The sequence below is a fragment of the Carcharodon carcharias genome, chromosome 10 (assembly GCF_017639515.1).
Source record: "Carcharodon carcharias isolate sCarCar2 chromosome 10, sCarCar2.pri, whole genome shotgun sequence".
Classification (NCBI taxonomy): domain Eukaryota; kingdom Metazoa; phylum Chordata; class Chondrichthyes; order Lamniformes; family Lamnidae; genus Carcharodon; species Carcharodon carcharias.
In genome coordinates, this window is record NC_054476.1 from 50,652,907 (window position 1) to 50,676,406 (window position 23,500).

The 23,500-nt window shown below is 44.5% G+C and overlaps 1 protein-coding gene across 3 annotated transcripts in view; it reads right to left on the reverse strand.

Moving 5' to 3' along the window:
• LOC121283632 (ecotropic viral integration site 5 protein homolog) overlaps nt 1-23,500 on the reverse strand; it is a 431,317-nt gene that overhangs the window by 39,277 nt on the left and 368,540 nt on the right. For all 3 annotated transcript variants that reach the window (XM_041198414.1, XM_041198415.1, XM_041198413.1), the window contains one exon: nt 13,039-13,191. In XM_041198414.1, coding sequence (XP_041054348.1) covers nt 13,039-13,191 — 153 coding nt within the window. The remainder of the gene's footprint in view (nt 1-13,038; nt 13,192-23,500) is intronic.

Below are 23,500 nucleotides of genomic sequence, written 5' to 3' on the forward strand. Positions count from 1 at the left end.
CTCCAGCCTGCCTCTGTTCTCGGTCCCAGCAAGACCTCAAAATCCTGCCTTGGGGCTTGGGCTGGGGGAAAGAAGGAGACAGGGTGGTTGGGCAGATTGGGGCTTGGAGAGAAGGATGAATGGGGTGAGTGTGTGGCTAAGCAATTCCTGAAGAGCCATGAACAGCAGTAGTAGCAGTAATGTGGTGAGTGGGGACAACATTGAGAGGAGCATCCTGTAAAAGGATAAGTGAGTCTGGAATCTTTACTCTGGGTAAACAGTAAAGGATATTATGTTCTAACTGTTCATGGGATGTGAATGTCACTCGCAAGACCGAAACTTGTTTCCCATCCCTAATTGCCCTTGAAAAGTGGGGCTTTTTTCTTGAACTGCTGCATTTCAAGTGCTGTAGGTACATCCACAATGCTATTGTGGAGGGTGTTCCAGAACTTTGGCCCAGTGACAGTGAAGGAACAGCGATATACAGTTTCAAGTCATGAAGGTGTGAAGCTTGGAGGGGAACTTGCAGGTGTTGGGATTCCCATTCTTTTGCAGCCTTTGTCCTTCTAGGTGGTAGATATCGTGATTGTAGAAGATGCCATTGAAGGAGCCTTGGCAAGTTGCTACATCTTGTTGATGGGACATAATCCTGCCAGTATGCGCAGGTGGTGGAGGGAGTGAATGTTTAAGGTGATGGATGGGCTGCTTTGTACTGGATGGTATTGAGCTTCTTCAAATATTATTGGAGCTACATTCATCCAGATGGTGGATTGGCTTTGGGGAGTCAGGAGGTGAATCACTCTCTGCAGAATTCCCAGGATCTGGCCTGCTCTTGTAGCCACAGTATTTATATGGCTGGTCCAGTTAAGTTTCTGGTCAATGGCAACCTTGGCCAGGCCGTGCATGTGTAGTAGTAAATGCAACAGCGGCAGTGCAGCCGATATTTGTCTGCTTTTAAGGCTGTTTATGCACATATGGTAGTGTGTTACTAGTGCTGGAAATGGACAGAAGCCCTTGAAGGAGTAGGTAAGACAAGTGAAGCAGGCTTCAGCGAAATGGTTCAGTGCGATACTTAAGTTTGGGATGGGAAGATTCAGGAACCTTCATTTACAGTATCTGGTTCTTTGATCCACAGGCAACTGGATCACGATATGAGTGGTTTGAAAAAATTCAGGGCAATGGTAGGTGTTAGATTTATCATCAAACAATGAGATAGATTGCAGCCCTTCACAATACACAAAGTGGAGTTTAATAACTCCAAGTGCATGAGTTTCACGGGGGTCTCAGTTTCACTTTATAATTTTATCCTCCTTCTACAACGTAAATATCATTTTGTGATTTCCACCTGTAAAGTGCACATGTCCCACTCCAGTGATGGAATTTAATGCTCTCCCATGTGCCGAGTTTGGTGAAAGGGGAGACATTTAATCAGATGGGTGGGGACCTGGCTGCTTTTCTACCTCCACCCTGATTAAGTCTGTGGCGTGAAGGCCCATAGATGGCCTTTATTATTAATAAGTGGCCAATTTAATAAGGGCCACGTCCCATCGTCGTTGGTATTAATCCAGCAGCCGGCAGGGAGATTGTCAAAACAAAAACAGAATTACCTGGAAAACCTCAGCAGGTCTGGCAGCATCGGCGGAGAAGAAAAGAGTTGACTTTTCGAGTCCTCATGACCCTTCGACAGAACTTGAGCATGCAGGAACCAGGACAGGGAAACCCATGTGGAGTTTCTTGTGGGCTCCCAGTGGGGTCCCTCATTAAAATGCACTCAGTGCCTGATTGAGAGACTCGGTATTGGGAAGAAAGGGGATACACTGAGAGCCATCCCCTGCCCTTGATGCTGACCCCACCTCCCACCATCACACACCTGTAGCTGGGATCCAGCAATGATAAGCCTTGGGTGGGTGTTGTACTGGCAGCAGTCATCACCTCCCCAATGGTGCATCCATTCAATAGAGCTGCCAGCCTGTTTGGTGGCTGAATGGCACTTAATACAGCGGGCCTTCCCTAAAAGAGGTGACACAGGGCTCTCATCAGCTCTCCAACCAGCGAGCAAAACCCCAGTCGCCTCCATTAAATACCGCCCCAGGACTTGAGCACAAAAATCAAGGTTGACACTCCAACAGTACTGCACTGTTGGAGTTGCCAGCCTTGGATGAGGTATTAGGCCATGTCTTGCCCTCTCAGGGTGAATGTGAAAGATTCTATGACACTAGTTTGAAGTAGAAACTAAGTTTGAAAGCAGGAGTGTTATCCTGGTGTCCTGGCCAATATTTATCTCTCAATCAAAATCAGAAAGACAGATTATCAAGTTATTATCATATTGATGTTTGTGAAAGCTTGCTATCTGCAAATTAGCTGCCACGTTTCCTATACTGCAATAGTGGCTACATTTTAAAAGTACTTCATGGGCTGTAAAGCACTTTGGGATGTTCAGTAGTCATGAAAGGTCCTATATAAATGCAAGTCTATCTTTAACCTTTCTTTGGGAGGGATTATAGTGCTTTCAAGATCCAACACAAAGTCAGATACATACAAGCGTGCAAAATAAAATTAAAAACATAGGATGTTAGAAACACTCGGCAGATGGAGAAAAGAAGTTATTTGTTTTAGGTTGACGACCATTTCTAATTAAAGGTTGATATGGAACATTAACCCCATATGCATGTTTTGTGTTACAAGTGGTCTCTGAAATTTTTATAACACGGGTGGGTGGGGTGGGGGGGTGGGGGGGGGGAGGTGGCGGGGAGGGGTGGGTGGTGAGTCAGAAGAAGAAAAGTTGAGAGCTTCTGATATGAGCTATGTGACTTGATTGGTAACATTTTAGATACAATATCTGAAACTGACCACAAGGTGGTTGAAGAAACCTAAAATTTTGCAAACATACAAACATAGGAATAAGAGCAATGTTCCCTCTGAGCTATGCTCAGCAGCTGAAAGTCCCTGTGCAGGCTAAGAACAAGTTGGCCTCTTAGATTACTGTGCATGCACAGCCGCACAAAAAAATTTAAAAGGGCCACATACTTAAATAAACCGTGCAATCCAAAAAATTAGAGAGAATGGTGAACAGGAATAGGTAATTTCACCTCTCAAGCCTGTTCTGTCATTCAATGAGATCGTGGCTGGTCTGTCACTTAACTTTACACACTTGCCTTTTCCCCGTTTCCCTTAATATCTTTGGTCAACAGGAATCTATCAATCTCAGATTTAAAATTAAGATTTCATCCAGCATCAACTGCTGTTTGTGGGAGAGTGTTTCAAACTTCTACCCTTCCTTGGGTAGAATTTAATCCAGCCCACTGCAGTGGGAAGCACGGCAGCCAAGCCCCTAAAATACCCAGAGACTGCGCGTCAGTCTGCAGGCAGTTGGAAAACTTCTCATGATTAAGTTGGAGGTGGGAAGGGGCCGATGCACGCAACTCACATGTCCGCAGTGGGATGTCAATTAGGCTCAATAATGAGCCATTTGACACCAATTATTCCTGAGCCATTGGAATTTAGTGGTGGTTCAGGAATTAAAAGGAAGTCGCATGGCTCTCCTGTATTTCTTGAAGGCCGCCCAGCAAACCCTGTCGGCTTTGTCTGTGTCCTGTGTGGTAGTGGCAGGGGCTCTCTCATTTACAGATTTACAGGCACTCAGTGCCCGACCGAGGGACGCAACAGCAGGAAAGCCATGTCCCCACCCTCGTTTCTGACCCTCCTTGTCCCTCTTCGCAATTAAATCCCTCCTCCTGACCCCCATTCCACCTAACTCCCTGGTTAAGTCCTCACAGCATTACCAGCAGGGGTCACTTCTCCTGATGACACTGTCGGCAATGGAGAGCTGCTGCCTCTGATTGGCATGCAGCTCTCAGGGATGAGCTTTCCACCCTCAGGTTCCTAAATCCCAAGGCAGGCCTGATGGTGGCCAGTTAAGTGCTTCATTTCATCAGGTCAATGCCCCCCCCCCCCAAACCATGGAAGAGACACAGGGTTCCCACCAGTTTTCCAACCCGTGCATGTGACCCCTGTTGCCACATTATATCCTGGCTTTTGTGTGTAGAAATATTTCATAGTTTCACTCAGAATCACACAGTGCAGAAAAGGCCCTTCGGCCCATCGAGTCTGCACTGACACATAAGAAACACCTGACCTACTTACCTAATCCCATTTACCAGCATTTGGCCCATAGCCTTGATTGTTATGACATACCAAGTGCTCATCCAGGTACTTTTTAAAGGGTGTGAGGCAACCCACCTCCACCACTCTCCCAGGCCGTGCATTCCAGACCGTCACCACCCTCTGGGTAAAAAAGTTTTTCCTCACATCACCCCTAAACCTCCTGCCCCTCACCTTGAACTTGCGTCCCCTCGTGACTGACTCTTCAACTAAGGGGAACAGCTGCTCCCTATCCACCCTGTCCATGCCCCTCATAATCTTGTACACCTCGATCAGGTCGTCCCTCCGTCTTCTCAGCTCCAACAAAAACAACCCAAGTCTATCCAACCTCTCTTCATAACTTAAATGTTTCATCACAGGCAACATCCTGATGAATCACCTCAGCACCCCCTCCAGTGCAATCACATCCCTCCTATAATGTGGCGACCAGAACTGCACACAGTACTCCAGCTGTGGCCTTATCAAGGTTCTATACAACTCCAACATGACCTCCCTACTTTTGAAATCAATGCCTTGATTGATAAAAGCAAGTGTCCCAAATGCCTTTTTCACCACTCCACTAACATGCCCCTTTGCCTTCAGAGATATATCGACACATGCCTAATCAGCCTTACTCCTCCTATTACCAACCTCTTAGTACTTCTGTGCCTATAGAAGACTTTGGAATTCCCTTTTCTGTTAGCTGCCAGTCTCTTTTCATAGTCCTTCTTTGATAATCTCATTTGCTTCTTCACGTCTCCTCTGAACCTTCTATATTCAGCTTGGTTCTCAATTGTATTTTCTACCTGATATCTATCATAAGCACACTTTTTCTTCTTTATCTTAATTTCTATCTCCTTTTTCATCCAGGGAGCTCTGGATTTGTTTGCCCTATCTTTCCCTTTCAAGGCAATATACCTTGAGCATGCCTGAACCATTTTTTCTTTGAAGGTAGACCATTGTTCAGCTTTTCCCGCTATGCTTTGGTTCCAGTCTATCCGGCCCAGCTCCATTCTTGTCCCATTGAAATCGGCTCTCCCCCGGTTATTCATTCTGGGTTGCACATTGCCCTTTTCTACCGTCATCCTAAATCTTATGATACAATAATCACTCTCTCCTAAATGTTCTCCTACTGACGCTTGATTTACTTGGCCCACCTCATTCCCAAGAACCAAGTCTAGCAGCGACTCCTTTCTCATTGGGCTAGACGCATACTGCTGTCGAAAATTCCCCTGAACACCCTCTGGGAATGCTTGACCCCCTCCCTGCCTTTTACATTACTACTGCCCCAGTCAATCCTCGGATAATTAAAGTCCCCCAATATAAGTACTCTTTTAACTTTGCACCTCTCTGTAATTTTGAAATTTTGTTCTTCTACACCCTTCCCATTAGTTGGCGGTCTATAGACCACACCGAGCAATGTAATTGCATCCTTTTTGTTCCTGAGCTCTAGCTAAATAGATTCTGCCCTTGATCCCTGTGGGATGTCCTCTTTCTCCAGCACTGCAATGCTCTCCTTTTTCAATACCGCCACCCCTCCTCCTTTCTTCTTTTCCTTTCTTTTTGAACACCTTGAATCCCGGAATATTTAACACCCAGTTCTGCCCTTCTTTGAGTCAGGTCTCTTATAGTCACAACATCATAGTTCCACAAGGCGATGTGCGCCTGTAACTCACCAATCTTATTTACCACAATCCATGCATTAACATAGATGAACAGTAGCCCTGATTTAGACTTAATCACTTTCTCCCTTATTCTGACACCGCCTAATAACAAAATATTCCTTACACATGAACTGCCTTTACTTATTTAAAAATGGACACTGATTAACTGTCAAGATGGCTACCAAGGGGACAGGTGACTTTTTCAACTTCAACCCTGGCTATCAAGCTTCAGCAAGTTCCAAACTGAATAATACTGGCTGGGGATGTCCCCCCTCAATGGACATGACTGACGGCACTCCTTTGTGGAATTCATGTTTGCTATTGTTCAAAGCTCACTCTAAACACAGAGTCAATGGATTTCTAGACTCTATGTCTCCAGGTTTGCAAGTAACAAACGAACGCTGATGCGATCAGTTACCCACAAGTTAAGTGTGAAAGATGGCAAAATACTTCTACTGTATCTAAATGGCCATTGACCATGTGACTGAAACTGGTTCTCTGATACTGAAATCTTTTTGTTCCAAATCTCAGAAGAGACCTGGGGCAGTTTTCAGAATAACACCAATAAGACAACACCTGCAGAGAAAGGCTGTGCCACCTTTGCCTTTTTAAAAGCCTCCCAAAGCTCAGAGTTCACCTGTAAAGAAGCTGGACCACCTAATACCACAGCCATGAGTGCCTGACTTCAGGACCTGCTGAACACTATTCACATTGAAGGAATCCTACAGTAATCCTGATATCCAACCCCTGACTCTCTCAACTTATCACAACAACAACTCAAGAGTGGGAAAAAGCTTTCTTCTTCACTGGGCTCACAAAGACAATTAAACTGTTAATTATTCTTTCAGTTTATATTTGTAATAGGGGGCCAACTTCTTTAATTGCATCTTTCTTAAGTGTGTGGTGTGTGACTGATGTAGCATTTAGACTTTCAGGGTGAGTGTTTGAATAAATGATTCTCTGTGTTTAAACTCACAATAGTCTGCTGCTGGTAATTTTAAATTGACTGTACATTAATGGAGTTTTAGAAAGGCACACATCTACTTTTTCCAATATAAGACAACAGTGATTACAGGCAGAAGGGAAAGGAATTTGGGGGTTTCAGTTTGCCTCTCCTCCCATGTCCAGAATAGCTTTCTTCGCCTTACTTTGCTACAGGGGAAGGAACTAGCTGTTTGGGGAGTATCTGCTAAGTGGTTAAGGTCTAATCTATTCCTAAGATTTAAAATAGTATACAAAATGGTGGTAAGGTTAATAAAATATACAAAAAGGGAAATAATTAATTGAATAAAATAATTCAGTAGTTCATTAAAACTCATTCAGGATGGCAGGACAGGTGATGTATCATGGCTGTAGCATGTGGGAGCACCTGGATGCCATTGTGATCCAGGGCCAACACACCTGCATTAAGTATTTGCAGTTCAAGGAGTTTCAGCTCAGAGTCATTGAGCTGGAGGCTGAGCTGCAGGCAATGTGACACATCAGGGAGGGGGGAAGTTATCTGGATGCTTTGTACCAGGAGGAGGTCACACCCCTTAGGATAAGGTCTTCTGATTTGGTTAGTGGTCAGGGATAGGAGAGTGTGACTGCCGGTGAGGCAGGTAAGGGGACCCTGAGGACAGGAGTGCAGGAGCCTCAGCTTTTGCAATTGTCCAACAGGTTTGAGGCTCTTCCAGCTTGTTTGGATGAGAATGGGAGCTGCAGGGTGGATGAGCTGACTGATCATGGTACACAAAGCCATTCAAGTGGAGGGAGCAAAAAGGAATGTAGCGGTAGGAAAGGACAGTACAGTCAGAGGGATTGATTCTGTTCTCTGCAGCAAAGGGCAAGAGTCCAAATGGCTGTATTGCCTGTCCAGTCCCAGGTTTCAGGACATCTGCTCAGGGCTGGAGAGGAACTTGCAGTGGAAGGGGGAGGATCCAGTTGTCAAGGCCCATGTAGGTACCAATGACATAGGCAGGATGAGAAAGAGACTCTGCATAGCCAGTATGATGAGCTAGGCACCAGATTAAGAAACAGAACCTGAAAGGTAATGATTTCTGGATTATTACCTGAGCCATGTGCAAATTGGCAGAGGACAAATAAGATTAGAGAAATGAATGCGTGGCTCAAAGACTGTGTAGAAGAAGTGGGTTCCGGTTCATGGGCATTGGCACCAGAACAGGGGAAAATGGGGACTCTACTGTTGAGATGGTCTATAGCTGAACCGTACTGGGACCAGAGAACTGCATAACCAGGGAAGTAGTGAAGACTTAAAACTAAATAGTGGGGGAAGGGGATCAAATTTTGGAAGACATGGTAAATCAAAGAGTAGAGACAAGGCAAGAAAGAAAGATATTAATACGGGATCATGACAGGAAGTGATAGAGAGCACAGATCAAAGAGTAAATCGACAGATAAGGCTAGAGGTTACAAAAATAATAAAAAGACAAAATTAAAGGCTCAGTATCTATACGCATGTAGTATTCAAAACAAAACAGATGAACTTATAGCTCTAACAGAAATAAATAAGTATGATCTGATAGCTATTACAGAGACATGACTGCAGAATGCCTGAATGTTGACAGGTACAATACATTTAGGAAGGACAGGAAGCTAGGAAAAGGTGGAGGGGTGGCTTTGTTAATTAATGATGGTATTAGCACATTAGCGAGGGATGACCTAAGTTCAGGAAACCAGGATGTAGGAGTGATTTGGGTAGAGATGAGAAATGATAAAGGCAAGAAGTCACTTGTGGGAATGGTGTACAGGCCCCCTAATTGTAACTATGAGGTAGGATGGGTTAAAAAGGAAGAGATAATGGGAGCTTGTCAGAAAGGTATGGTGATAATCATGGGGGGATTTCAATCTACATATAGACTGGAAAAATCAATTGGGCAAAGATAGCCTAGATGAAGTGTTCATGGAGTGTTTTAGAGATAGTTTCTTAGAACCACATGCTTTGGAGCCAACTAGAGAGCAGGTTATACTAGACCTGGTATTGTGCAACGAGATAGGATTAATTAATGACCTCATAGTGAAGGCATCCCGAAGTAGTAGCGATCATAGTACAATCGAATTTTACATTCAGTTTGAGGGAGAGAAGAATGTGTCCAAGGTTAGTATTTTAAACTTAAATAAGGGCAATTATGAGGCCATGAAAGCAGAGCTAGCTAAAGTCAAGTGGCAAAGGAGGTTAAGGGATATGTCAATAGAAATTCAGGGGCAGACATTTAAAGAGATATTTAAGAATACACAGAATAGATACATTCCAACGAGAAAGAAAAACCAAGGGGAGGAGCCACCTTCCATGGTTAACTAAAAAAGTTAAAGATAGCATCAAACTTAAAGAAAAAGCATATAATTGCACAAGGTTGGGTGGCAGAAGCATAGAAACATAGGGCTGAATTTTCTGGCTGACGTGCGGGTGGCGGAGCCCGCACGTCAGCGTTTAAAATGTCATGCGCTGACGTCACGCGAGTGTCCTGACGTCAGCGCACGACATCACGATGTTTAGGTCAGCAGGCGCGCTATGCAGCGCAACGCACACCTGCCATTAATTAAAGGCCTCGTTAAGGCCATTAAGTCACCAACTGACGAGAATTTTGAGGAGCCCGTGTGAACTTCGGCTTGGTGCACGGGCCCAACAGGCAGGCTCTTGATAGGTCTGACTCTAATTTTTAGCCTCTATCTTCTTTCTCATCCTAGATTCCCCAAACATTTGCGTAATCTCTCCTAGAAATTTAACCTTTGGAGTCCAAGTAACAGATTGGTAAATCTTCACTGCACTCCTTCCAAGGCCAATATATCCTTCCTAAGACATGGGGTCTCGAAGTGAACATAATACTCCAGGTGTGGTTTAATCAGGGCTTTGTGTAAGAATTCGTATTCTAGTCCTCTAGATATAAAGGCCATCATTCCATTCACCTTTTTGACTTTTATTTGCATCTATCCTTGACATTTAATGATCTATGTATTTGGATCCCCAAGCCTCTTTGGAACTCCACTACTTCTGCTTTTCACCATTTGGAAAGTAATATCTATTCTTTTTGGGTCTAAACTTGTCTACATTGAAATCCATTTGCCATAGTTTGCGCAATCACTTATCTATCAATTTGTCTTTTTAATTTTATATATCTATACTGCCCTGCAATGCCAATCTTGGTATCTTTGACAAACTTGCATATGTGGTTCTCTATTCCATCATCTATGTTGTTAATAAATATATTGAATAGCTCATCCATGATTCTGTTGAATGGTGAAACAGGTTCGAGTGGCTAAATGGCTAGACCTGTTCCTATGCTCACATGTTGAGACCCCACATAGATCACTGTGGGATGCCACAAAACATATTCCGCCAATTAGGAAATACAAGTTTAAAATGTCGCACTACCTGGATATCTCAACTCACCAGTACTGTACTAGAATTTCCAGGAATTAAAAATTATTGCCTGGTGAGCAACCCAAGAGTAAAATCCTGGGGACATTCGAAAAAGTGTATTTTTTCCATTTTTGTTGAGCACTAAATTATTACTGAGAAAAAGAGACATTTTGTCAAAGTTTCTCATCTTGCACTCATCAGGACAATTCACAAGAATACCAAATGTAAAGAGAACCACAACTTATACTGTATGAAAAGAGATTGGTTGGCAAGTGGACTCTGATTGGTAGAGGCAGTGCAATGGAGAATGCACCAGTTTATGGTGACTGACAGTTAACTGCCAAACATTGTTTGAAATTTAAACCAGGCAGCTTGACTCTGATTGGTCAAGACATTGCCCTGAGGGATGAACCAGTGAATGGCTGTCATTTATTTTGTTTAGCTGAAACAAGCGCAAGATGAAAATGTTCTTTCCATCTGCAAAGTACAGGGCCCTGTGTATTAATATACGTAGCTTCCAGTACACACAAATGCATCACATTGAGGAGCCTGACTGACAATCTTAAATGGTTGTCAGTGTAGTTCTTAGCACACTGATGATTATTTAGCAAATGTTATCCAATCACGGAATCACTTCTAATGTTGGACACTATGTTTTGAGTTTTGCAAGCACGGGCTGATTGGATACGGTCTGTACCTTGCCCATTGCAAACAGCTGAAAGGACATGCTGTTTGACATGATCCACCAGTCTTTGGGCCATATAGCTTGCAAACCTAGCATCACACTTGCACTTAAATTCATATACCACATTACTAATTTGTATGATAGGCTGAATGTATTTTTGGTTTGATGGTAGCATCCTGTTAGTGGTGAATACCACTCTGCTACTGCTTAGTAGCAGCGTGAAACAGCTAGCTACACCTGTTGCTCAAATTTTTGAGATATCTTGCCCTTCCAGGGTATTCTGAGGTAGGCTGGCACTTTTCAGGACCGAAAGTGATGGCCACAGGCTGGTTCATGAGTTTGCGTGATATACATCGTGAAATGATATCAGGGTAGCCATTATCCTGTAATATGCCTTTGATGCATCCTATTTCGGCATCAAGCTTGCATGGTGAGCAAATGGCTTGGGGCCTTTTTACGAGGTTGCCAACCAGGCCATAGGACTGTAAGACATAGGAGCAGAAGTTAGGCCATTCGGCCCATCGAGTCTGCTCTGCCATTTAATCATGGCTGATAAGTTTCTGAACCCCATTCTCCCGCCTTCTCCCCGTAACCTTTGATCGCCTTACCAATCAAGAACCTATCTATCTCAGTCTTAAATACACTCAATGATCTGGCCTCCACAGCCTTCTGCGGCAATGAATTCCATAGATTCACCACTCTCTGGCTAAAGAATTTTCTCCTCATCTCTGTTCTAAAAGGTCTTCCCTTTACTCTGAGGCTGTGCCCTCGGGTCCTAGTCTCACCTACTAATGGAAACATCTTCCCCACGTCCACTCTATCCAGGCCTTTCAGTATTCTGTAAGTTTCAATCAGATCCCCCCTCATCCTTCTAAACTCCATTGAGTATAGATCCAGAGCCTTCAAACGTTCTTCATATGTTAAGCCTTTCATTCCTGGGATTGTTCTCGTGAACCTCCTCTGGATCCTCTCCAAGGCCAGCACACCCTTCCTGAGATGCAGGGCCCAATTTTATAGTCTGTGGAACCGTAAGACTCCCAATGTGTATATTGCCCAGTGAAGTTAGGCTTGTGGTCGACCATGGTAGAGAACCCCCTGGCAGATTTCTCAGCTAGTGTGTCAAGCAAAAGGCATTCATTTGACTGCTCCATTTCAAGTGAATTTGAGTGCAGGATGGAGCCCTTTAAGATATGTAAGGAAATTATTACATGCAGCTGCAGATTTAAATATAGCAAACGTATCATCCTAGATATTGGAAATATGCGAGGGGAGGAGGTTAGGTGTCATTCCATCGAAGACACTTTTCTCATGGAACCCAACAAAGATATATGTGAGAGCTGGGCCTAGAGGGGATCCCATGGCAACAATATCTATTTGGGCACACATAGTGTCATTAAAACAGAACTCAACTGTGAGAGTTGCCGAGTTCATAAATTCGATGAATACTGATTCACACATTGGTGGCGGGTGTAGATTGCCATGATATAGTGCTGCAGCATTAGTATTCTGTATATCTGTACATGGATTCCCCACATTGCTGGTACTGGTTTTGGCAGCCATTTTTGCAATAGTTCACTGATAATTTTGCAATCAAGTTCTCACTTTCACATATTGTCTAAATCCATATTAAACTTGAAAGGAGAAGATCCATTAACTGCACATTTTAGTATATCAATTCACAGTGAGATTCTTACCCATTCTGACCCTATGTCACCTGCCTAGCTCAACTTCCATTATAACAGTCTTGTCTTGCCTCAAAGTAGAAACAGAAAATAAACTTCTTTTGAAAACCATTGTAAAATAGGGGAGGTGGGGGGGGTGGGAACACGTCAATGCCCCAGTTGCTAATATTGCAATCTCCATTTTGGTTACTCTCTGGGGAGATGTAAGTTGGAGGCAATCCTTTAAATCAGAGTGGGGGAAGGAACACTGCCCGAAATTCATCACCCAGCCAGAAGCGTGGAATTCAGAATGTTAACTTTGCTCTTCAGTTAGGGAGTGATATATGGCATAATGGGGCAGAAAGAAAGATAAGGGAAAATAAAAGCTCTTCAGTAGAAGAGTGGAGTAATTTAAAATAATTAAAACAAAGTATACAATTTATTTTTAAAAATTGATTCTTCTGCATTTGACAGATGTTGCTCGAAACTTAAAATGGAAATGAATGTTAAAAGTTAAATAAGCTGGCCTGCTGTAGAATTGCTACATACCTGGTGGAGGAAGTTCAAGCTTCAATTTTCTGAGCTCAACCATGGACTTTTCCAGCTGTTCAATAACAACATCATCATCATAATGAAAGTTTTTAGACATCATTTCCTGAAGGAATTCTCGGAGATCTTCTAATGACATTTTCACCAGGCGCTCTGATTAAAGAAAATATTGCTGTTTTAGTTCTAACTTAACAAATATGAATGTATAAATCAGATTGTGCAAAGGGAATTAAGCACCTAAATTAAACTTGTTTTGCATTAATAGCAGTAATTAATGATACCAGGCACATTATCAACATTCTAATAAAAGCAATTATGTACATTTTTATTACTTCAAGGCCCATTCACAAAGTTAAGTGATCATTTGTATGACAGGCAAGCATCATGTGGGGATCTGGAATCATATTATAACAGAAATGGATTTTATTGTCTCTCTCCTCCTACCCACCCCCATGAGTCCTGTTCTTTATGAGCATATCCTTTCAAATATGCCACGGCAGAGTATAAGTGAGCATAGGTTCAGGATTATGCAAGCCAAACTTAGGATAAAAATCAGAAATAGTTGCTTTATGCAGGGAGTTATGCTGAAACAGCTGAAAGGTATAATGGAGAGACGGTATGGTAGGTTCTCTAGAAGGCTAAAATCAAATGGACTATAGGTTATTGTTTGTTTGAATCCATCTTCTGATCCTGTGAACAAGTGCAAAATTCTTATATCAAGAACATTATCATCTAATTTTACTCAAACTGGATAACACGGCCACAAACCAATTCTGATCTCTTGTCAAATTAATCACAAAGTACAGAGATATTAGATGAGATTTTCTGTTATTGCAGTTCTGGTGCATACCTTTCGAGAAATTACACACTCCCAAGCCTGTAATTTTCCATCATTAATCTTAACGGTAGGAAAGTCAATAGGTCTGTTGGTGTGAAAGTTTTTGCTATAAATTTCTGATCAATTGGAAGAGTCTATTTTCTTACAACATTATTCTTACGCTCTCTGAAATGTCCCATTAGGTGTCAGACTAATTTAGATCTCCCAATGCTTTAAGTATGTCGGTAGTTAAAGAATCCAATCTGTGTCATCACTCATTGGTTGCAGAGGGGAGCATGGGGGATGCAACACCAGGTAAGTGCTGTTACGAGAGAGTAAAAGAACAAAGACCAATCATCTCTAGTGATTCCTTCTAAATTAAGTTTAGGATTCAAAAAGGTTCTAAAAATTGAATCAAACAAGGCAATGTTTTATCTTTCTCTAAATATTTTTGTAACTTTTTACAAATTAGTATCCTTGATTTTGCACAGCTTTTGGGACAAACAATTTTTATTATAGCTTTGGCAATTATAGAGTTCACTCCAGCAATTTATATTTTTCTAAATGAATAAGCATTAGCGAAGTTAAAAGTAACTGCTTCAACAATTCTTGCCAACCTATTGTTTTATTCTTGATGGCCTTCGCTACAGTCAGGTATTATAAATAAAGTTGAGTGGGTTAGATGTTGGTCTTTCAGTTCTAAGATGTGGGCTTCGGTTCAGCTCAGGACTGATATGATCAATGTTTCAACTGACTGTTGGCTGTAAGAGTTCTGTACACATGAGTTTTTGCTGTTTCAGTCCAGTTTGTAGAGGACTTGAGCGCATAACAACATTTTCTCTAATTCAGTAGTAAACTGCCAATCATTCATTAAATCCATATGACAACCAAGAGAGAGGATATAGAGAAACATCACATTGGGTGTGGTGGGAGAATTACTCTTCTGAGGCACACAAAAATATATTCAAAGGAATTGTTCTAGTTCCATCTTAATTTCCTTAACTGGATGATTTAAATGAATAGCATTTAATTTTGATCAATAATTTTGAAAACTCACAAGTCTTAAATATAGTGGGATGTATAGGGGAGCCAAGTGTTGGGGAAGGATTAGAGTAGGATACAGAGCAGTATCAGGGACTCTAAAAGAGCTACGCTACATAAAATTATACAAATTTATGGCACAGAAGGCTATTCAGCCCATCATGTCTGTGCTAGCCAAAAAAGAAGTGCACTTTCTTTATTTCTCTAGGTTTTCAATAACAACTTTTATATAGCACCTTTAAAGTAGTAGAATATCCCAGGTGCTTCACAGGAGTATTATTAAACAAAGTATGACACCGAGCCATAAAAGGAGATATTAGGATAGATGGCCAAAAACTTGGTCAAAGGCTTAGGTTTTAAGAAGTGTCTTAAAGGAGCAAAGTGACGGTTGGGTGGGGGGGGTGGTGCAGAGAGATGTAGGAAGGGAATTTCAGAGCTTGGGACCAAGATAACTGAAGGCACCAGTGGTGGAGCAATTATGATTGGCAATACACAAGAGGCCAGAGTTAGAGGAGTACAGGTGTCCCCACAGGGTTGTGGGGCTGGAAGACATGACAAAGATAAGGAGGGACAAGACCATTTCTGCAGTATTGAGCTTTAGGTATTTGAATTAAGCTTCCCTTTTATTTTCCTAGCCTGTAAGCTCCTTGACATTCAAAGGGCTCTAGATTTGATAATCTTACTCATTTTCTTTGCAGGAACATGTCTGTTTTGCGCTTTCAGCCTCTCTTTGACTGCCTCCTAATGTTCTGCTACTGATTTACCTCCAAGTAGCTGTTGCAAGTCCATTTTTGCTAAATCACATCTCAACTTACTAAAATTGGCATTTCCCCAACAGAAAACTTTTACTTCTGGTCTAATTTTGTTCTTTTCTGTGACTGCATTAAATGTTCTCCCACTGATATCTCCCTGCTGAAATTCAATTCCTAATTATAAGCCCAGAACTGTCCTTTTCTCTTGTCGGGCTTGTACTAGCTAAAAAAAGGTTCTCCTGCATGCATTTTAAGAATTCTGCACATGCTACATTGATTTTATGCCAGTTAATATTAGGGTAGTTGAAAACTCCAACTATTACTGCAATTCTTTCGCAGTTCTCAACAATTTACCTAGATATTTGCTCTTCTATCTCCCTCTGATTGGGGCCTAAAGTATACCCACAACAATGTGATTGCATCTTTTTTGTTCCTTCTTGTTTGATAATCCTTCTAGCATATTACTCCTCCCACAGCTGTAATTGTTTATTTAATAAATATTGCAGCCACTCTCCTTTTTATGCCATCCTCTATCTTGTCTGAAAACTCTAACCAGGAATATTGAGTTCCCATTCTTCATTAAGTCACGATAGCTACGGTATCAAACTCCTAAATGTCTACCAATGTCCTCAGCTCAACTGCTTTGTTCACCAGACTCCTAGGGCAGGATCTTCCCCTGTTGGACGGGCGGGCTCGGGAGTGGCCGCGAAACTGGCCGATGCCCACGATTGGGCCCTGACCGCGAATTCACGCTGCCAGGCCAATTAAGGCCACCCAGCGTGAAACGCAGCTTCGCACTGGCTGGGAAGGGCCGAGCAGGGGCGGGAGCCTCTAGGCTGCCGAGTCCAATGGAGACCTGGCAGTTGGTTTAAAAACAGCCCAGGCAGTCCCAGAAAGGCTACCGGAGAAGGACTTCTGTCTGCCCTTCGAATGATGGATCCAAGTGCAGCTGCAAAAGCCAGGCAGGAGGGCAGGTCAGATGGGTACTTGGCCCCCGGCTTTTCTGATGAGTGCCTCACTGTCCTCCTGGAGGAGGTGGCTGCCAGGCGGGGCACCCTTGTCCCCAGAAATGGGAGAAGGGGCCACCACACCTCATCAAGAAGGTATGGGAGGAAGTGGCAGCCCAGGTGAGCAGCCATGACATGGTGTGGCGCACCCGGGTCCAGTGCCAGAAGCGCCTCAATGACCTGCTGTGTTCAGGAAGGGTGAATACCATGTTGGCATGGGTTAGTGTGCAGAAGTGTTAAGGTCTGACCATCCCCCTATGGACCTCAGGGGTGCTAGAGTCTGAATGCCACTGGTAATCGTGCTGGAGATGGTCAAGTGGGGCTCGACGGCCATGACTCGGATGTGCCCTGCAAGGTGCCCCGCAGCTGGAGTTGGCCAGGCTGCAATAGCGCTGCAGGTAGAGAGTGAACTAATCAATGCTCCTCTGTCCTTTCTGGAGAAGACAAGCCATAATCAAGCCAAAAGGGCAAGTACAGGCGGAGGCTGACCCAACCTGCTGCTGCTCTCCAGGTTTGAGTAGGGCACCCCGAGCTCAAGAGTCGGCAAGCTCCCTGTGCTGTCCGTTGTTTCTGCGGGCTCCTCTTAGGCGCCCCAGATGATGGCGGCAACAACTCCACCCTTCTACCAGTGATCCTGGCATCTGATGAGGCTGCGGCGACTGGGGAGTTGCCAAGCATGGCACTGGCCGCTCCCTCCCAGGCGGGGTCAATACGGGCTCCACTGGCCAGAGGACAACTGCCGAGGTCATCAAGGCCAAGCGGACAGCACAGTCAGCAGGCTGTCTCCAATGCCGGTGCCAGCGAGGTGGGAGCACCTAGACGTACCACTTGCAAATGTAAGTTAAAGCCACCATGAGCACAAGAGGGACAGGTCACAGCTGATTTTATGTTCATTTCTGTTTACTTGATCTAAACTGGTCTGGGATTGAAGACCAGAAATGTTTATGTAAATAGTTTTGCACTGTCACAAGGAGATAAATTTTGTTTTTATCATCATCTCCTGTGTATGGTACACCTTTTTATTTTATTGGTGCAGGGTACGCCAGTATGTAATGCTGGACCCAAGTGGCTCTGAACTTTATCACACAGGCACTGAGAGTTCTTTGTGTTCAAATGAAAGGATCCTTTCAGACATCCGAGATGGAGGAGACAGCCCAGGCATGTGTTTGAAGCTGATTTTTGTTAGCCTAGCTGAAGGAGCTTTGGATCAAGACGTCCCTAGTGTCCCTGCCTCCCCGGAAGTTACCGAAGTCTAGGTCCATTCCCTCAGCATTCTCCTCACTGTGCTCATCTTCAGACTCACTACTGGACTCATCATCTGTGGCCTGTGCACCTGTGTCAACATCCCCTTCCTCCAATGGATCCACCCTTGCCAGTGCCAGATTGTGGAGAGCGCAGCATGCAACCATGATCAGTGGCACCCGCTCTGGGGGTATTGCAGTGCTCCCTCTGAACGGTTCAAGCAAATGGTCCACTATCTGCACGTTCGTGGAGTGGAATCCCTTCCTGTTGCCGAAGGCAACCGGGTGACCCACTGGCTCCTTGATGGTCACATGTGTGCAGTCGATGGCATCCTGGACACGGGGCAGCCCAGCAAACTCTGCAAAGCCTCTGGTTTGCTCAGCCTGGCTGGCCTTGTCCGTATGGTAAAGAATAAAGGTCAGTACTTCCTTGAACAGAGCTTCTGTCACCAGCTTGACACAACTGTGGATAGCTGATTGGGAGACCCCACAAAGATCCCCCACTGAGCTCTAGAAAGAGCCAAAGGCATAGAAGTTGAGGGCCACTGTGACCTTCACAGCCACTGGTATGGGGTGTTCACCCACACAGTTGGAGCTAATCTAAGGCCCAATCATCTGACAAATGGATGTCACGTCTCCCTTGAGAGGTGGAGCCTCCTTCGACATTGCACCTCGGACAAATTGAGGTAGCTGCATTGCCGCCTGTAAACCCTGGCAGCAGGATACTGGTGTCTTCTGCAGCCCCTTCTGCCTTGGACTTCCTGCTGGCCCTGTGCCCCGTGTACCTGCGCCTCTCCTTGCACAGGTCCCTCCACTGGAAGCTGCATTGGGACACGTGGCCTCCTCCCCCATCTGCCCCTCTCTTCCTCCTCAGAGGAAGTGCCTCCAGCAGAGACCACAATCCCCATTACCAGTATAAGGGAAGGTTGTCTGATGCCTGGAAGTGTCCACATGGTCTGAATCCTCTGGGGGTCTGGCTGACAGCAATGAGTCCTGAAATGAAGCCTGGAAATGCTAAGAATGAAGCCCGGAACAGAGATGAAGCTGCCAAGTACCAATAAGCAACCAGCTGCAAACTATCTCCAAAACTGCTCACTACGCACAGGCAAGGCTGCTGACACTTTTTATCCTGCCCTTGGATGATGTTTGTGAAAATGTCAGTTGGCCATCTGCCTGTTTTGCCTGTGCGACGAGCAGAAAATCGCAAGGGCAAGGTAAAATCACAGTCTATTGGACTGTTAAGGGTGTGATAACGTCGGGATGCTTGACGGCATCGTGCACTATTTTACTCCCGACTGGGTCAGATGCGCACCCACCCGGGGGATGAAAAATTCTGTCCCTAGAATGAATGTATACACCATTAAGCACTGTCATGCTCCTTTGTTTTCTGAACTGCTGTTTGGCACCGAAAGAGGCCAATTTCCCCATCAGGTCAATGCTGGCTCTTGGCGAGAGCAATCCAAAACTAATCCTACTGCTTCGCTTCCTGCTCATAGACCTGTGTGTCCCCTATGTTAAATATTTATCAGATTTTCCCTTGATAGATGCAATGTTCTCTCTCTCATTACTCCCTATGGCTAAAATGTCCAAGCTGCAACAACGTCCGTGTAAATATTTTTTTAAATGTTCGTTCATGGAATGTGGGCATTGCTGGCTAGGCTAGCCTTTATTACCCATTCCTAGTTGCCCTTGAGAAGGTGATGGTGAGCTGCCTTCTTGAACCACTGCAGTCCATGTGGTATAGATACACCCACAGTGCTGTTGGGAAGGGAGTTCCAAGGTTTTGACCCAGCAACAGTGAAGGATGGCGATATATTTCCAACTCAGGCTTGGAGAGGAACTTCCAGGTGGTGGTGTTCCCATGTGTCTGCTGCGCTATCCTTCTAGATGGTAATGGTCCTGGGTTTGGAAGATGCTGTCTAAGGAGGTTCAGTGAGTTCCTGGACTGAATGTTTGTGGAAGGGGTGTCAATCAAGTGGGCGGCTTTGTCCTGGATGGTGTCTAGCTTCTTGAGTTTTGCTGGAGCTGCACTCAACCAGGCAAGTGGAGAGTATTCCATCACACTCTTGACTTGTGCCTTGTAGATGGTGGATAGGCTTTGGGAAGTCAGGAGGAGAGTTACTCACTTCAGGATTCCTAGCCTCTGACCTGCTCTTGTAGCCACAGTATTTATATGGCTAGTCTAGTTGAGTTTCTGGTCAATGGTAACCCCCAGGATGTTGACAGTGGGGGATTCAGCGATGGTAATGCCAAGGAAAGTCAAGGGGCGATGGTTAGATTCTTTCTTGTTGGAAATGGTCATTGCCTGGCACTTGTGTGGTGCGAATGTTACTTGCCACTTGTCAGCCCAAGCCTGGATGTTTGTCCAGGTCTTGCTGCAGTTGGACATGGACGACTTCAGTATCTGAGGAGTCGCGAATGGTGCTAAACATTGTGCAATCATCAGACAACATCCCCACTGCTGACCTTATGATGGAAGGAAGGTCATTGGTGAAGCAGCTGAAGATGGTTGGGCCTAGGACACTAGCCTGAGCAACTCCTGCAGTGATGTCCTGGAACTGAGGTAATTGACCTCCAACAGCCACAACCATCTTCCTTTGTCTTAGGTATGACTCCACCCAGCGGAGAGATTTCCCCAAATTCCCACTGACCCCAGTTTTGATAGGGTTCCTTGATGGCACACTCAGTTAAATGCTGCTTTGATGTCAAGGGCAGTCACTCTCATCTCACCTCTGGAGTACAACTCTTTAGTCCATGTTTGAACCAAGGTTATAATGAGGTCAGGAGCTGAGTGGCCTTGGCAGAACCTAAACTGAATGTCAGTGAGCACGCTATTACTAAGCAAGTGCCGCCTGATAACACTGTGATGACCCTTCCTTCACTTTACTGATGATCGAGACTACACTGATGGGGCAGTAATAGCCAGGTTGGATTTGTCCTGCTTTATGTGTAGAGGGCATACCTTGGCAATATGCCACATTGCTGGGTAGGTGCCAGTGTTGTAGCTATACTGGAACAGCTTGGCTAGGGGGCACAGCCACTTCTGGAGCACAAGTCTTCCGTACCATTGCTGGAATGTTGTCAGGCCCCATAGCCTTTGCAGTATCCTGTGCCTTCAGCCATTTCTTGATATCACGTGCCGTTAATCGAATTGAATAAAGTCTGGCACCTGTGATGCTGGGGACCTCGGGATGAGGCTGAGGTGGATCATCCACTTGGCACTTCTGGCTGAAGACTGTTGCAGATGCTTCAGCCTTATCTTTTGCATTGATGTACAGGGCTCCCCCATCATTGAAGATGGGGATATTTGTGGAGCCTCCCCCTCCCGTGAACTGTTTAATTATCCACTACCATTCACGACTGGATATAGCAGGACCGCAGAGCTTAGATCTGATCCATTGGTTGTGGAATCGCTTAGCTCTGTCCATCGTTTGCTGATCATGCTGTGTGGCATGCAAGTAGTCCTGTGTTGCAGCTTCACCAGGTTGACACCTCATTTTTAAGTATGCCTGGTGCTGCTCCTGGCATGTTCTCCTGCACTTTTCACTGAACCAGTGTTGATCCCCTGGCTTGGTGGTAATGGTAGAGTGGGGGATATGCCGGGCCATGAGGTTACAGATTGTGGTCAAGTACAATTCTGCAGCTGCTGATGGCCCACAGTGACTCATGGATGTCCAGTCTTGAATTGTTGGATGTTTGTAATCTATCCCATTTAGCACGCTGGTAGTGCCACACAACATGATGGGGGGCGGGGGGAGGGGGGGGGGGGTTGCAGTATCTTCAATGTGAGCATGGGACTTTGACTCCACAAGGACTGTGAGATGGTCACTCCTAATGATACTATCATGGACAGATGCATCTGTGACAGGTAGATTGGTGAGGATGAGGTCAAGCATGTTTTTCCCTTTGTTGGTTCTCTCACCACCTGCCGCAGTCGAGCAGCTATGTCTTTTGGGACTTGACCAGCTCGGTCTGTAGTCATGCTACCGAGCCACTCTTGGTGATAGACATTGAAGTCCCCCACCAAGAGTACATTCTGCGCCCTTGCCACCCTCAGCGCTTCCTCCAAGTGGTGTTCAACATGGAGGAGCATTGATTTGTCAGCTGAGTGGGGTGTTGAGGGCGGGGGTGGTGGGGTAAGTGGTAATCAAAAGTAAGTTCCCTTGCCTATGTTTGACCTGATGCCACGAGACTTCAAGTGGTCTGGAGTCGATGTTGAGGACTCCCAGGGCAACTCCCTCCCGACTGTATACTGTTGTACCACCACCTCTGCTGGGTCTGTCCTGCTGGTGGCATAGGACATACCCAGTGAGTGTCTGGGACATTATCTGTAAGGTATGATTCTGTGAGTATGACTATGTTAGGCTGTTGCTTGATTAGTCTGTGAGACAGATCTCCCAATTTTGGCACTTGGCCCCTAATGTTAGGAAGGAGCACTTTGCAGAGTCGACAGTCCTGAGTTTGCTGTTGTTGTTTCCGGTGCCTAGTCAATGCCAGGTGGTCCAACCAGTTTCATTCCTTTTAGACTTTTTAGTAGTTTGATACAACTGAGTGGCTTGCTAGGCCATTTCAGGGGCCTTTTAAGAGTCAATCACATTGTTGTTGGTCTGGAGTCATATGTAGGCCAGGCAAGGTAAGGGCGGCAAATTTCCTTCCCTAAAAGGACACTAGTGAACCAGATGGGCTTTTCCAACAATCGACGTTGGTTTTTATGGTCATCATTTATTGAATTCAAATTCCACCATCTGTTGTAGTGAGATTTGAACCTGGGTCCCCAGAGCATTATGTTAGGTCTGTGGATTAGCAGTCCAGTGACAATACCACTATGCCACCGCCTTCCAACCAATGCCTTCAATTCTTCAAATTCTTGAATGCTTGTCACCAATTCCTTGACTAAAGGCAATTGTCATTTTCTATTCACCCTATCAAAATCCTTCATAATTAAGAAAAACCTCTCCTCTTAAGTCTTCCCTACCGTAATGCAAATAGTGTCAGCATTTTAAGTGATTCCTCATAATCATAGCTTCTCATCTCTGGCACCACCGACATTATATTATTATAGTTTTCAATAATGCAACACTCAAAATTGCAGATAACACTGTGGTGTAACTAATGTTTAGTATAAATATATTGCTACATCACAATAGTGACTACACTCAAAAGTAATTCACTGGCTTTAAATCACTTTGAAGTGTCCTGAGAATTTGAAATGTGGCATATGCTGTGGTATCCTCTGCCAGGTGGAGTCATACCTAGCATGATAGAAGATGCTAATGGTTGTTGGAGATTAATCATCTCAGTCCCAGGATATTACTGCAGCAATTCCTCAGGGTAGTGTCCTAGGCCCAACCATCTTCAGCAGCTTCATCAAAGGCCTTCCCTCCTTCACAAGGTCAAAAGTGGGGATATTGATTGATTATATAGTAATATTGGTTATAGTAGACTGAACCAGGGCCACAATAACCAGATTCAACCAGTTAGCTAATTAACTACTCAGCTCCTAAAGCTGAGAGTGAGTTTACCCTATCTAAACTGCAAGAAAGAAAGAGCACAGCCTGCTTACACAGTATTTTCCAGTTACTGCTAATTACAGATTAGATTAGA